The sequence below is a fragment of the Lupinus angustifolius genome, chromosome LG04 (genome assembly GCF_001865875.1).
Source record: "Lupinus angustifolius cultivar Tanjil chromosome LG04, LupAngTanjil_v1.0, whole genome shotgun sequence".
Classification (NCBI taxonomy): domain Eukaryota; kingdom Viridiplantae; phylum Streptophyta; class Magnoliopsida; order Fabales; family Fabaceae; genus Lupinus; species Lupinus angustifolius.
The window spans coordinates 25258576-25273484 of record NC_032012.1 but is presented as its reverse complement, the minus strand read 5'-3'; the positions used below and the strand labels follow the sequence as shown (position 1 = coordinate 25273484).

The window sequence follows — 14909 nt, the reverse complement described above, 5'->3', positions numbered from 1 at the left end:
TACAATTCCTTGCTTGAGAATTGTTCCTGGTTTGAATATAAAGCATAGAGTATGTGATTGTGCTCATAGAGAGCTGATAGCTAACCTATTTGTCTCTTATTTTCTAATTATGAGGAATGAGATCTGGATGAGACCTTGAGGATCATATACATTAAGCTGACCGTGTTTCACATTTTTGCACCTACAAAAGAAAAGGTTTTCGCTAGTTTTCTATATCGTAGTAACTGATTTGTTCTGCTTGATCGATTCCCAGGAGTCTGCAACCCATGACGATGTAATTTCAAGGAAATTTCTGTTTGATGAAAAACAATAACCGGAAAGTTTGAAGTGTGTTGTTGTTTAATGTCATCATGAGTCTCTTGCTCCTGCTGTGGGGCTGCGAAGGAAAAATGCTACCAGATGGAAAATTAGAGGCGAATGAGCCCCATGATAATTTGTGTATCAGTTTGGAATTCATTCTGCTGTATGTATACAAGTGGTAGAATGGGGGTGAAACTCAGCAGGTTGGGTCCAAATCCTAAGAAATAGTGAAATACACCCTTTGGGGAATTTGAGATTTAGCAAAGCTTATCAAGTATAAATAGGTTGTATAAGTAGAAAGGGTTTAGTTTTAAAAGTGATAGAATGGTGATATAATCACTGTGTTATTATATATGCAATGCTTTCGTGTCCACAGTTCATCATTCGTTGCCCCGACTCTGCATTGTTACGATTTTATTTGTTACATGAATGAAAGTGGATGGCATCGTTGAAAGTGAATGAAACTTTAGTATGATTGTCATGTTTTTTATACTGATAGGGGACAATGTATAAGGTGGATTGGTTTTATTTGAAAGTGAATGAAACTTTAGTATGATTGTCATGGTTTTATTTTACATGTTTCCAAACCAAAAAATGGATTGGTTTTATTTGAAATTTAATTTTTATATTTAAAAAATTATTCTAACACCAAAAAACATACATAAAAACACGTGTATGAAAATAGTAAAAGTGATGTAATATAATAAACTTAAACTACCAAAGTTTCGAAACTAAACCAAACATAATGGACTTGACTACTGTAATACTGAAAACCCTACTGCTCCTGTACTAAAGTGAACCAATTTTGTGATTCAATTCATAAAAAGTTTGTGAGTGAAAGAAAGCACGTGTCACCGAGTTTTATTTGAAAAAGCCTTGTAGTTTTATTTTCTCTGTTGCCCCCATTAATCCCTAAAACCTCTTTCTTTCCATTTTTCTCACCTGATCTAGTTGAATTAAAGATTGATTGTTATTGTTCCATTCTAAATTAGTTTTTGTATAGGGTGCAACTATTTTGTACTACATGACTAAAGTAGAGAGCTATGCAAAAAAAAAAATGTATTTTTTAATGAGGTTTTTGATATTTGCAGGTCACTTAGAATCCTAATTAATACATATTGTGGAGGAGAAATTTATTTACGGAAGACGAAGTTCCTTTTGAGCCTATTTTTTATTTGCATTATAAACGTGATCAATTGAGAATTAGCAGACATGGGAATAAGAAACTAAATTTGTTCTTAAATAATGCCACAAATACTCATGCAAATAACATACTCACATATTATTGTATCTGATATATTTGACTAATGAAGGTTTTGGTTGGTATTGGCAGCAAAATTTGCATACATTAGTGTGAGACACATATATAATGTGGTGGATTGAAAAACTCATTATTGGCAGCTTCCAATTCTATTCTTTCCCATCTTTTTTTCCTCTTCATATCTTCTTGATGTGCCAATGATTCTTTAGTTTCCATGTCCATGAGACCCTTTGAATATAGAACTGGATCCATTTCTTGAAGCATCATCTTCACATTCTCAGTGAGTTGCTTTACACTCTTGCTCCAATGCCACTTGAGGTTCTTCTCTATGCCTTCTACTATCATAGGATACACTTCTACCATTACTGTTGATGCCATTTTCACAAACTGCTCATTATTCCATACATATAGTGCACGCTCTGCTACCTAAATCATATTTATGTATCATTTTAGTGTTTATCAGATTAAAATTCAGAAATCTGATTAGTGACAATGTGATAACTAATGCATGGAGATATATAAAGGTAAGTAATCTGTGTGCTTTATTTCCTTTGGCATATAGGAGCCAAGCAGTACTAAGAAGATATTCTTTTGGATGCTTTCAATAAATTATAAAAAAACTAGGTATGGAATTAGAAGTAAATGAGTGATGAGTATATTTACTTGACTTAAACTACTATAACAAGAGAGCACAAAAAATGAGTGATGAGTATATAACTTATTCAGTAGAATAAGAGATTTATTTACCTGAGAATTCCAACTGTTGATGCATTTTGTAATCTGGGTACACAAGGGCAAAGCCAACTTACAATACTGATCATGGTCTAAATTCTCCACAAGCTCTTCCAACTCCCCAATTAGCAAGATCTCTTTTGAACAATTTGTGACAGGCCAATACCTCAATATTCCTTTAACAACAACCCCTCCAAGCATAGGTTCCTTCTGCACAAACTGTAACACACAATAAGCCAATTGCCTATGATAAACTTGCATCCCTTTGGCCTTATGCAAAGGAATAAGCACTCTCATTAGGAACAACTTGTGCTCTTCCTTTAGTGGCAAGGTAAATCCATTGATTATGGTTCCCCATATCTCAAGTAGTTCTGCCATACCAGGTTGTTTTTCTGTCTCGAAGACATAGTTTAAGATTACATCAGTCATTGATTTCCTCATGAAGGAACGGTCGGAAATGAACTTAGAATATATCTTGTGGTACACACTCTTCAAACTTTCGCGTTCTCTTGGATCCTCAGATTGGAAAAGTGATAGTAGCTTGAGAAGGAAGGAATGATCAAGGTACTCTCTGAGTATTTTGTGATCAGTGGTGACAGTAAGCCTGAGAAGAATTTCATATACTATTTGGAGATGCGACCAAATAGGTGAAAATGTGGAGAAATGATCTTCTTCATCATGCAATTCTGAAATAGAAGAGTGGTTGTTAGGTGGAGGGAATGGTCTAAAGAGATTGTTTGAGATCATGCACACTAAAGGTTCCAAAACTTTCTCATGCACTGGCTTCTTTGAGGACTTCAATATCGAGATAAGGCGCGTGAGTTGAAGGCGCTTCGAGTCTCTTTGTGTAGGTGATTCTGAAGGGTCAGTGAAGCTGAAAACAAAGGTGCAATAAGAAATAGCAGAGAGGATTTCTTCATCTGCTGAGGTAGTAGGAGAAGATTGGATAGGGAAAAGAGTCTTTTCTTGCACAAACAAGTCATGAAGTGTTTTTGAGTTTCTCTTTGGGCTATTTGTTTTTGGTGAAATTTTATGGCTGCCCATGTTTTCTTCTTTTCTCTACTTTCTCCTATGCATCAAGGAGCTTTATGGTTATATCTTTTTTCATCTAAGAGCTAAAGAAGATACAGAGAATCAGAAAATCTTGTTCTATATTATTCTCTTCTTTGTTTGAATTCTATATAAAGCCAAGAGGGCGGTGATATCTTTCCACAAGAAGAGTTGGAATGTCCAATATGTTATGAAATCATTGGAACTTTTTGCACATTCATTGTAGTATGAAATATTAAGCAAACACTGAGAAAGTATCTTCATTTCATTGTTTCTGATCCTCCCATTTGGTTGATTGACACGTGGAATTTTCAGCATATTAAATTTCATAGTCCTCATCAACAGGTTGTAACATTTTTCATAGAGGGCTCAAACAACAGACAACATGTTTATTAATATATTGGTCTATAGTTAGTAACATTGGGTTCTATTATGTGACATGCATGTGCCTCACCGGCCACTAATATGGTTATTTAGGTGTTATGTTTGTACCTAGAATTTCAATCATTGGTTCTTTATTTCCTGGAGAACATGACAATGTTGTAGTTGGAAAGAGAGAGACATACACAACTCATCATGTATTTGATACAATAAATTCTATTATTTGAAGTGCTAAGTCTACAAATCCTAGTTGTATGTGTCTTTGTTCCTCAATAAAATAATATATCTAAATCAATAATATAAACAAAAGAGGAATTCACAATTGTTTTTGTCTTTGTTTCTTAATTCTAAGATAGGAATTCACAGCAAAAGACTTAAGATTGTGATTTGTGAAAAATAGTCAGCACACAAGTCACAGTTTTGAATTTGTAGTCACAAGTTCCATATTTGTCATAGTGCCAATGATATCCATATTTGCCTTATACCCTTCACTAACAAGGAAATTCCCAGTAAGAAGAATTTGAAGCTGATAAACTTCTATGATAATTGAAACGTTAAAGAGTGAACTGCATTGACAATAATTAAACATCTTAACTTACCATTTTAAAATGAAATAAAATAAAATGAAATGTACATTAGTGAACATTGAAGAAGAAAAAATGAAAACAAGGCTTGCATTGAATGCACAAATTGTTACAAGGCTTGATGATATGTAAAAGAAACTAGTTCTAAGTAGCATGAAAATTTGGAAGATCAGAATTAACAGAGAATCTAAACCATCTTTTCTGTTCCATATATTTCAAACAAGGCTGCAAGAGAAGCCCTATCATCACAGCTGAGATGCTTATAATCAAAACCTTGAAAGAAACATGAGCTAAAACCACAAATATTAGTAGTGTTGGTGCCATGCACATCAATATTGCTCCAAAACTACCAACAGGTACTTTATAAGGCCTAGAAACTGATGGGTATTTTATCCTTAACTTAACAAATGTTATGAACTCCATAAGCATCCCAAAACAGTACAAGAAGTTTTCTGCAGCCACTATTTCTTGGAAGCTCAACCATGAAAGCAAAATCACACCAGATGCAGAGAACAAAATGCCGATGAGAGGCGTCCCGTAATGCGACCTTTTAGCGAAAAACTCAGGAAGCATGCCTCTCTCTGCCATCCCTAGAAGTTGGAAGGAGTCACTACTCATCTCAGCCACAAACATACTCATGTTTGATAAAGCAGATGCTGTTTGAACCCAGAATCTTAACCAAACACCTCCAATTTGTTTAGCAATTTCTGAGAAGTAACCATCATACCATAGTTTAGGATTGGTTGGAATAGCTCCAGTACCAATCAAAAGAGGAAAAAAGTACCCAAATACAACCAACATAACAGCATAGAAAAGAGCTTTAGGGAGGGTTTTACCAGGATTATCTACCTCTCCTGCAAGGGTACTAATAGAGTCCCAATAGTTCAAGTTCCAGAAAAGAGTGTTCAAGTATAAACCCCAGTTAACATTATCCAAATCCACCATGAGCCACCTAGTTGGCTTTATTCTCTGGGAACATAGTACCCATTTCTGCAGTTATTAGTGCCTCTGGAACACTCCATATGAATGGAAAAACCAAGAAACCAATGAGAGCTAGTAATGGACCAGCTGCTCTGACTGTATCTTCAACACCAAAAGGTCCTCCTGATACTTCATAGAAGATCAAGAATATGAGAGGTATAATTGAAACCTTCTTGAACTTCTCCAAATTTGGAGTAGAACCTTCTCCTAGAGCTACATATTCAACAAGATTGGACTCCATTTCAGCTTATATTTTCTATGATTTTCATCAACTCTGCATTTTGACTAGAAATGGAAGAAACAAACTTATTTTGGCCTCATAAATGATTAATATTTCACCTACCAAAATATAAAATCAATATAACTGTTCTTCATTTCCTCATTGTTTGTCCATTCTAAGTGAGCAAGATAACGAAAGACATAGCATTCTTGAACAGACTCTATCACAACTTGTTTAACAGCAGAAGAATGCATGAATGAAGAGAATTGAAAGTGCAGAATAAGAAGCGGTTGTTGAGGTTAATGAAGAGAGTAACTAGTTACGTGTCAGTATGTGAAGAAGTTAGAGAGTGACTAAGCCATATATAAGTAGTTTCTACTTTCACATAAGTCAAGTCAATTTTTTCAGTGCCTTGTTTCGATGTCCTTCCTTGGTCACATTCACTTGTGGTATTTTCCACAACAGTATTCAATCCTTGGTGATAGTGCCTTTAACTCTATCTTTCTTAAGGTTCAGAACTTCAATTCTATGTATTGGACATCAAAAGCTATCATGATGTATTTTGCACATTTTACACATGTGATTAATATCTTAGTTAGTTTGTTTAAGCTACCATGATGTATTTTGCACATTTTAACATGTGATTAGTTTGTTAAGAGTTTGTTAAGTTGTTACTTGTATTACAAGTTATCTTTGTATTGTGTATATAAGCACTGACTTGTAATCCTTTAATCAATTAATGAAATTACAATACATTCATATCTTCCGCATTATTTTTGCAATATGGTATCAGAGTCTTCATCCTGAGGCTTTGGTAACCGCTGCGCGTTCTTTATGCTAATTATTATCTTTCGCTTACAAGATTCAATAAAGAATCATCTCAACAATTTGACATGAAGCGAAGAAGTTTGTAGAGAGAGAAGATCGAAGGAAGCATTGCTCAAGAATGATGTGTTCTTCATCAAACACCATCAATAACAACGTGCACCTTGTATGACATTCAAACCCGCTTTTGCTCAACCTTAGGCACTTATTGCTCCAATTTACGAGGAAGAAATAAAGAAACATCCAGAACATCTTGAAACTCAAAGCTGGCAGATTCTTTTGAGCAACTGGTTGTTTATATGAAAGTTAATCTATATGATGCAAAAAAAAAACTTTTGCATTAATGTTAAGGGGAATGATGGCACTGAGGTTGTATTAGTCTTTTCGAAAGGCACAACCAATTGTAAGAGTGCAGTGATTCTATCCCATCTTCTACCAAAGTTCAAGAACATCAACAACAACAAGAAGATCAACAACAATAATAACAACAAGAAGATCAACAAAAACAACAATCATACATACTCTAGTCATCACACTATCAAACTTGTCCAGAATCCTCCAACAATGTAAAACCATGGGAATATGTTCAAGATTTCTGACCAGAAAAATAATCAAGTGATTGAGAAAATCCAATCACATGAGGATCGAGATTCCGATCTATCACACTGTTATCAAATCAAATTATCAAGATGTAGTCATTAACATTTATTCTCCAGCTTGAGGGGGCTATTGGAGATCAAAAGCTACCATGATACATTTTGCATATTTTACACATATGATTAATATCTTAGTTAGTTTGTTAAGAGTTTGTTAAGTTGTTACTTGTATCACAAGTTATCTTTGTATTGTGTGTATAAGCACATCACTTGTAATCTTTTAATCAATCAATGAAATTACGATATATTTATATCTTCCACATTATTTTCGCAATACTATGTGTATATCATTACAGTTACGGGCCTGAGAGGTAAGTGGACCAAACAACAAAACGAATTAAACCCAGCAAAACCAAACAAGGATCAATCTCATTAACGTGAGGATGAAGAAAGACAAGACATTTCATCACTGATTTTTTGGATAATGACACTTGATGTAAATAATCTGAATCATTTAAAAAAAACTACAATGAGTCCATCCTCAATTGCCGACACTAGCTAGATACTTTAACTGCTACTGAAGCGTTCAAACTTCAAACCCCTTTCACCGAAAAAAACAAGAATTAATTGCTCCTTTGTTCAATAGTCAAAAGGTAATCTCTTTCCAAATTTTTATATTTGTATATATATTGATTGAAGTTCAATATATATACTTTGAAAAGAGAATTAAAAAAAGAGTTAATTACCTATGAGTTTTAGTGAAATTATACACATCATTCCTCACTTTTTTACACTCATCTAAACCTCCTATAGTTTTTTTTATATTTTTATACTGACCACCTTGCATGAGAAATAAGTGTCATTTTTTAAACAGAAGATGTGATAAATACAAGTAACTTAAACAAAACATGATATATTGTGAGGAAACATCCAAATAATATACAAATCAGTGTATCTTTATTTTTTTGTTACAAAATGGATAAATAATTCTAAAGAGATATTGTTTAAATCGTTCTTATACTATATCGTAACGAACCAAAAATAATAAAGAAATATCGACTCATATATTATTTGGACTTATCTCCATAATATACCATATCTTGTTTAACTTAATTGCATATATAACATTTTTTATTCAAAAAATCATACTTATTTCTCATGCAAATGATGGTCACTATAATAAAAGTATAAAAATTAAAAGGTTTATGTAAATATAAAAAAATAAAGAATGATTTATATAATTTCGCTAATTCAGTTAAATTACTCAGAAACAAAGAAGTTGTTCAAAAAGATAAAAAGTAAAGTTTGTACCATATTGCTCCTTTTGTCTACACAATCTAGAGTATCCAGAAGCACGTTACATTTTATGATACATTGCTTTTTCTTTTTTATGGGAGAAGAATGGAACCCTATATATACACTCAACATAAATTATCTCAAAATTATAATTATTAAATATATTTTTAACCCGTTATATCTCCTAACATGTAAAATGATACAAAACAGTGAAACACCCTTATATAATTAGCATACATTCAAGTATGGTTGCAATCTAATTAATAGCATTTGCTCATTTTGACAAGCCGTGACGAATTCTAGGCCATTGTTTATTATCTACACTATTTTGAACCAATTCATTGAAGAGGAAAAAGATTAGCTCCACAATGAATTTGAGTGTTAAATAAAGAAGTAATAGTCTATGAAGAACGATCAGCTAAAGTTGATTAAAATGTCAATATAATTTAATTAATTGATTTATGGTTAATTACATCTTTATTTAGTCATTTTATGCTCCAACACACTTCATACGTAATTAAAAGAGCTTAATTTATTTATCCAATTTATTATCATCATCCCAACAATGGCAAAGTGTTGCTGATGGATAAAAAAACATTTCTTGTAGGAAACTGCAAAGGTCAATTAACTATCTTGTATCTTTATAACCCACTAACTCATGAGTAGGTTACCTTCAACATGCTCAACCATTATGATATTTCCTTTCGTACCAATGATATTATAAGAGTTTTATATATTATCGACATATCATTTATTATTAAATATTTCTTTTATTTAAAGTTAATAATAATCAATTCATTGATAATAAATAATATCCTGACAATATAAAAAAAAAACAATTACTCAATTTATACATGATTTTATTTTTCATAAATTAAATCAGCATGCATATGTAGGGTAGGTTGAGGTATATAATATCTAGAACTGTCTATTTATGACATTGTGTGTTCGGGATATTAGATAGCTTAGTGAACAACTAAGTTCAATTATGGACCAAAATTGTATCGTTCACTCCAAGTGACTCACTTTATTATTTTCTAGGTCACTGTCCAATATTTTTCTATATTCTTCGCCACTCACAATTCACTTCAAATCCTAAGTTAAAATGAGATATTAAAAAACCGTAAAAAATAATTATATCAATCTACTTTATAATGCTAAGTTAATTAATAGAATTCGCTTTCAATATATTAGTAGAGTCATTTACATCTTACATATCTAATACTTTTTGTATCAAACAAATTTAATAAAATCAATCATTAGATTGAAAGTTGGTATTATGTAGATCTTGTGTATCAAATTTCACAACAAAAAAACCAAAATTATTTGGTACTGTATTTCTATAATTAAGATTAGGGTAATATAAAATATATGAAAATTGAAACTAGTTGATTACATATCTCTTCATATTCAATTTTTCTTAAATTTGAGATATGTAACTCAGATTATGTATAATTATTAATGTGAGAAATAATATATTTATTCTTGTTAAGTAATGCATAGTTCCACTTTGGGCTTGGTGGAATACTTATTTGAGTTTAAAATCTGTGCACTGACCGTGTAAAGTTTTTTACACTGTCAGCGCATCATCACCGTTGATTTGTATTATTTTTATTTGATAAATCAATAGTAGATGATTGACTGACAATGTAAAAAACATTTACACTATCATTGTATACATATTAAATCCTACTTATTTTGTGAATGGCATGTGAAGTTGACAGTGTAAATCCAATAATGATGAGTAATATGGTTAAGGATCCCACACTTATATCAACTTAGAAGCAACGTCTCCTTTTGATGGTTCTTTAGCTTTTTTTTGAGGTGTTGTCGTTAATATCTCGAAAGGACATTTGGAATATACCTTCTTTAACATATATAATTATTTGCTTCACTCACTCACTCACTCACAAGAATTTAAGTACAAGTACAAGGCCTCATTTGCAACATAAACTCTGCACACTTTGATTGAATAGAGTACAACAACAAAAGAAAGAAAGAAAGAATTGATATATAAGGATATGGAGGAGTTAACAACAACAACAACAATAGGAGGAGGAAGAAGGTTGAGACATCTATTTATGACAATGTTTCTGACAAGCTTTGGTGGTGTCATAGTGATTCCAGCAATGACTGATGTAACATTAGCAGCACTTTGTCCTGGTCAAGATCAATGTTCTCTTGCCATTTACCTCTCTGGCTTCCAACAAGCCGTGAGTATATACATGCATCTCTCTCTCTCTCTCTCTCTCTCTCTCTCTCTCTCTCTCTCTCTAACATGTGTAGTAAATGATGCATGAAATGGTGATGCAGATGACAGGAATGGGATCAGTGGTGATGACACCATTGATAGGAAATTTGTCAGACCGGTATGGCAGGAAAGCTTTACTCACACTTCCTCTTTTACTTTCTGTCATTCCTCATGGTATGTAACTATGTTTCTTCCCTTTCTTTACTCACATACTCACATATATAATATGAACTTTGATTGATTGCAACATAGTAACTGAATAAAATAATGTGGCAGTGATATTGGCATATAGCAGGGCTACCAACTTCTTCTATGCTTACTATGTCGTCAAAACTCTTGCTTCCATGGCAGGTGAAGGCAGCTTCCACTGTCTGGCTCTTGCATATGTGGTACTTCCCTATCCCATAAAACTATCATAACTAATACAAACAATTAAGCCCGATAATCTTATTTGAACGATCAACATTAGAACATAAACGCGTGTTAATTTTTTAAGTGGTCGTGTGATCATTAACCAATTTCTGATCTAGATCGATTATACATATACATTGTCCCTTACATGGTAACTTCTTCCTAGCAAGTCAATTGGTTCGTAACATACCGCGTAACATGTATGCATAAGAAACAAGTATGCTGAATTTGGAAAATATGGTTGAGATTAGCTGATACTATAAACTTGATGTTATGGCTATTAGGCAGACAATGTTCCAGAAGGGAAACGAGGTTCGACATTCGGAGTACTAGCGGGTGTAGGATCGGCATCATTCGTAGGTGGAACACTAGCTGCTCGTTTTCTATCCACTGCTTTGACATTTCAGGTAATTCAACTCTCAAGACATGACTGTTAGATTTGTTAGTACTTGTTTGAGGTAAGTATTGATTCTTCTTTTGCTTCATATATGAATTGTTCAATTTACTCAGGTTGCTGCAGTGTTTTCAATGATTGCATTGGTTTACATGAGAATTTTCCTTAAGGAAAGTGTACCTGGAGGTGGTGCCATGACACAGCCTTTATTGAAAGAGGGCCAGGAACCATGCCTTCAACAGTGTGAGGGTGACTCATCAAATATGACAACAGGAACATTTAAGAAACTTCCTTCAGTGGGGGATTTAATTTCTATGCTCAAGTGTAGGTAAGTTTTGCAGTGCAGCAGGAATGCAACACTTAATTGTATATATATTGGAGTTATAGTTAACCTTATAGTTATGTTTACATTATTATTAATCATATATTTGTATGCTTGATAGTGTTATTGACCTTAGAAGCTTCAATCTGCAGTACTACATTTTCACAAGCAGCAGTTGTTTTGTTCTTGAATAGTCTTGTAGATGGGGGCTTGATGGCTTCATTGCTGGTAAGTTATCACTTCTGAAAACTTTTAATTAATACAGTACGACTGTTTGAGGCTAATTGTTCTCATACTAGTATTTAGAATGAAATATACTTTATATAAATGCGAGTAAGGTGTTATATGATATTCTGAGTATAACATTCTTGAGGATTAAACAATTTAACTTGTATAACATTTTGAGATTTAAAGCATTATGACTTCATTTGATCTGTGTAGCCGACCTCACCTAATGAAACTAAGGTTTGATTGTTGTTTTTAAAGATAGACAAATTGTAAGATACTCTATACCAGTTTGGTGAGAAGAGACTTTTAGAATTGTGCAATAAGAAGAGCAGAGATCACAGCAGAGAGTAAACTTAAACCCATAAGGACTACTAATCTGTTAGAGTCTATTGCCACCAAGAACTTCAGAACTTTTTGTGTGTAATTAATTCAATTTCCCACCACATGCAGTATTATTTAAAGGCGCGATTCCAGTTCAACAAGAACCAGTTTGCTGATTTGATGATGATTACTGGGATTGGAGCAACTCTCACACAGGTACGCGGCACGCCTAAGTCACTTCTAGCATAGTTGTTTTGTTATCTAGATGTGTTCTTAATCTTTCAGTTTCCCATAAAAATTCCTATGAAATTTTATTATATGTGTGATTAATCTGTTGTGTTTGGTTTTGTACTTGTCCCAGCTATTTTTTATGCCCATAATAGTACCAGCAGTAGGAGAGGTCAAGTTAATTTCTATGGGGCTCTTAGTTAGCTGCATAAGTGTAAGTTCCAATATTTCTTATTTGAAGACATGTTTTTCTAGTGATAGTAGTATTGTAATTTATACTAAGTAACAATGTAATACAAATGAGCATAGCTAGATTACTGAAGATTCACAATATATGGTTCTTTATGCAGATGTTTGTCTACAGCATATCTTGGGCAGGATGGGTAATTTTATTTGAGCACATTGTTATTTGCTTTTACTTTTCTATAAGGATTCATCAACTAATCATAATTAATGGAAATCAAACATTGCAGGTTCCTTATGCTCTAGCTGGTTGTTCTATTTTTGGAGTTTTTGTGCGCCCAAGTGTAAGTTCATCCACAACTCACCACTATAAGACTTTTTTTACTGCTATTCTGATCTCTCTTGGAAACAGCTTATTCGCTTGCAAAAGTAAGGCTCTAGTTTATTATTCTGATCTCTCTTGTAAACAACTTTTGCTTTTAAAGTAAGGCTCCACTATACTATTCTGATCTTTCACTTTGTGCTTGTCACAGATTTGCAGCATTGCATCTAAAGAAGTTGGAACTACTGAACAGGTATCCCTAATGGAATATAACTTGTTGGATTCCTTGCATTTTAACACATTCCCCACTCTGCTGTTCTTTTTAGGACAGCTTCATATGTAGAAAACTTATCTATTCCATATGCTTTTAGTAATGATCAATCTTTTTGATATAGGGAATGATTCAAGGATGCCTTTCAGGAATTAGTTCCTTAGCCAACATAATTTCTCCCTTAATTTTCAGTCCACTTACAGGTATAATGAGCAGCCAAATCTAAGTATTGCCTTTAAAAAAAGTATAGTTCTAATAAGTTGTTCCATCTTATGCAGCCCTGTTCCTTTCAGATGAAGCACCATTTTCTTTTCCTGGATTCAGTCTAATGTGCCTTGGGCTAGTACTGGTAACACAATCTTAGAATCCTATTATCTTAACACTTGCCATATTGATAAGAAAATAACAAAGATTTTCTTCATCACAAAGGAAACCCATAAACTTATTATACTTTGTCATGCTATTTCTTCTTTTAATAAGCAAATGCTAGTATGTTAGAATTTTTTTAGTGGGTAGATTTTAAACCTTCAGCCTTCTCATCAATTTGCTCCTTAAACCCTTACGCGAACCTTGTTATGAGTCCCTCATTGCGCTTAATGGAAAGTGGTAAGACTAAGTTTGAACACTAGGATATGGTGAGTTTATATGCCTTTCTAATTTGTCATCACTATCAATGGAAATTGGTAAAGACCAAGTTTGAACACTAACTAATAGCCTTCAACTTGCTAAAAATAGGAGTTGCAGAAATTAATATAGTCTAGCATCCCAAAACGAATCTATCTTAAAAGGAAGGCTTATGTGGAGTTTCTTCCTAGTTCCTGCCATGAAGAAAACAATATCTAACAAAGCATATTTTAACCATGATCCAATTACTAACATATCAAACATTGCATTTCAGATGGCTGCATTTTTTCAGAGTCTAATGATCCAGGTTGTTCCTCCTATTGCGGTTTGCAAAAGTAGCAGCAACCACTGCACTGAGACCATGGTGTGAGTTGTTCACTATTGTTCTGACAATCAACAAACACAATCTTTTTTATGCAGCATACTGCCTCAGCACAATTGTTGCTCATACTTCACAGCCTATAAAAGAATACTTAGAAAGATAGTAAAGGATGTAGCAAAAAAAAGAGAAAGGAAATAGAAGAAACTACACTATAGGTATATAAAGTATGACTTCTAGGGACACAAACTACATACTTTGACCCTTGGGAATCAAAAGCACTCAGTGACTAATATAGGAAACTGAAAGTGAAATTGGTTTGGAAGAATAATGATACAATGAACTCTCTGGCATAGCACATATTTCTTTGCAATTATCAATAGTGTATGTATCTGATCATTAACACACGCAACTAGCATTATATTTTGTATACAGGTGTTATAGTTTTCACAAGGTCCATTTGGCACTAGGACTGTAGATATTTATCAATCCCTTGGTATTTTTTATATTTTATGTAATATAATGCTTCTGAAGCTAGTGAATTTGAAACTGTAATGTAATGACTGGATTTTATGTTTATAAACTTTATAATGTGATGGATGGCTTTTATGTTTATCCGGTTCCTTTGACAATCTTACCTCCTCTAGGAACTAGGAAGGGTAGTGTGATAAAATTATAGGGCCGGTTAAAAAGTTTGACAAGTCATCAAACATTTGAAAACTTCATTAAAATGTTTATTTCCATTTCTGTTACTCATTGTAAAATAAGTAATGGAATTCAAAATAATGTATCATCTTCAGCAAATTCTT

At 33.2% G+C, this 14909-nt stretch overlaps 3 protein-coding genes and 1 pseudogene across 5 annotated transcripts in view; 2 read left to right on the top strand and 2 right to left on the bottom strand.

Annotated features, from left to right (window-relative positions):
* The window catches only part of LOC109346554 (dnaJ homolog subfamily C member 17), a 3152-nt gene extending 2393 nt beyond the window's left edge, over positions 1–759 (top strand). Inside the window, exon 4 of the transcript XR_002107535.1 lies at positions 254–759. The gene's annotated coding sequence lies outside the window, so the exon portion shown is untranslated. The remainder of the gene's footprint in view (positions 1–253) is intronic.
* Positions 1564–3509, bottom strand: LOC109346553 (serine/threonine protein phosphatase 2A 57 kDa regulatory subunit B' beta isoform-like). Its single transcript, XM_019586170.1, has 2 exons — positions 2309–3509; positions 1564–1987 (listed from the first exon to the last, which is right to left on the bottom strand). The coding sequence occupies exons 1-2, from the start codon at positions 3335–3337 to the stop codon at positions 1649–1651; spliced, it is 1368 nt and encodes a 455-aa protein (XP_019441715.1). The 5' UTR covers positions 3338–3509; the 3' UTR covers positions 1564–1648.
* Positions 4379–5763, bottom strand: LOC109344762 (annotated as a pseudogene).
* Positions 10202–14702, top strand: LOC109346552 (tetracycline resistance protein, class H-like). 3 transcript variants are annotated; one of them, XR_002107534.1, is made up of 15 exons: positions 10203–10439; positions 10540–10651; positions 10754–10866; positions 11173–11295; positions 11399–11610; positions 11757–11832; positions 12283–12369; positions 12515–12595; positions 12732–12764; positions 12855–12908; positions 13098–13139; positions 13282–13360; positions 13436–13506; positions 14056–14484; positions 14517–14702. XR_002107534.1 is itself a non-coding variant. In XM_019586169.1 (14 exons), the coding sequence occupies exons 1-14, from the start codon at positions 10248–10250 to the stop codon at positions 13595–13597; spliced, it is 1305 nt and encodes a 434-aa protein (XP_019441714.1). In that variant the 5' UTR covers positions 10202–10247; the 3' UTR covers positions 13598–13983. The 3 variants fall into 3 exon arrangements, 2 of the variants coding, with proteins under 2 accessions (XP_019441714.1, XP_019441713.1); XM_019586169.1 differs by lacking the exons at positions 14056–14484; positions 14517–14702 and adding an exon at positions 13574–13983 and having other exon boundaries at positions 10202–10439; positions 13436–13512; XM_019586168.1 differs by having other exon boundaries at positions 14056–14702.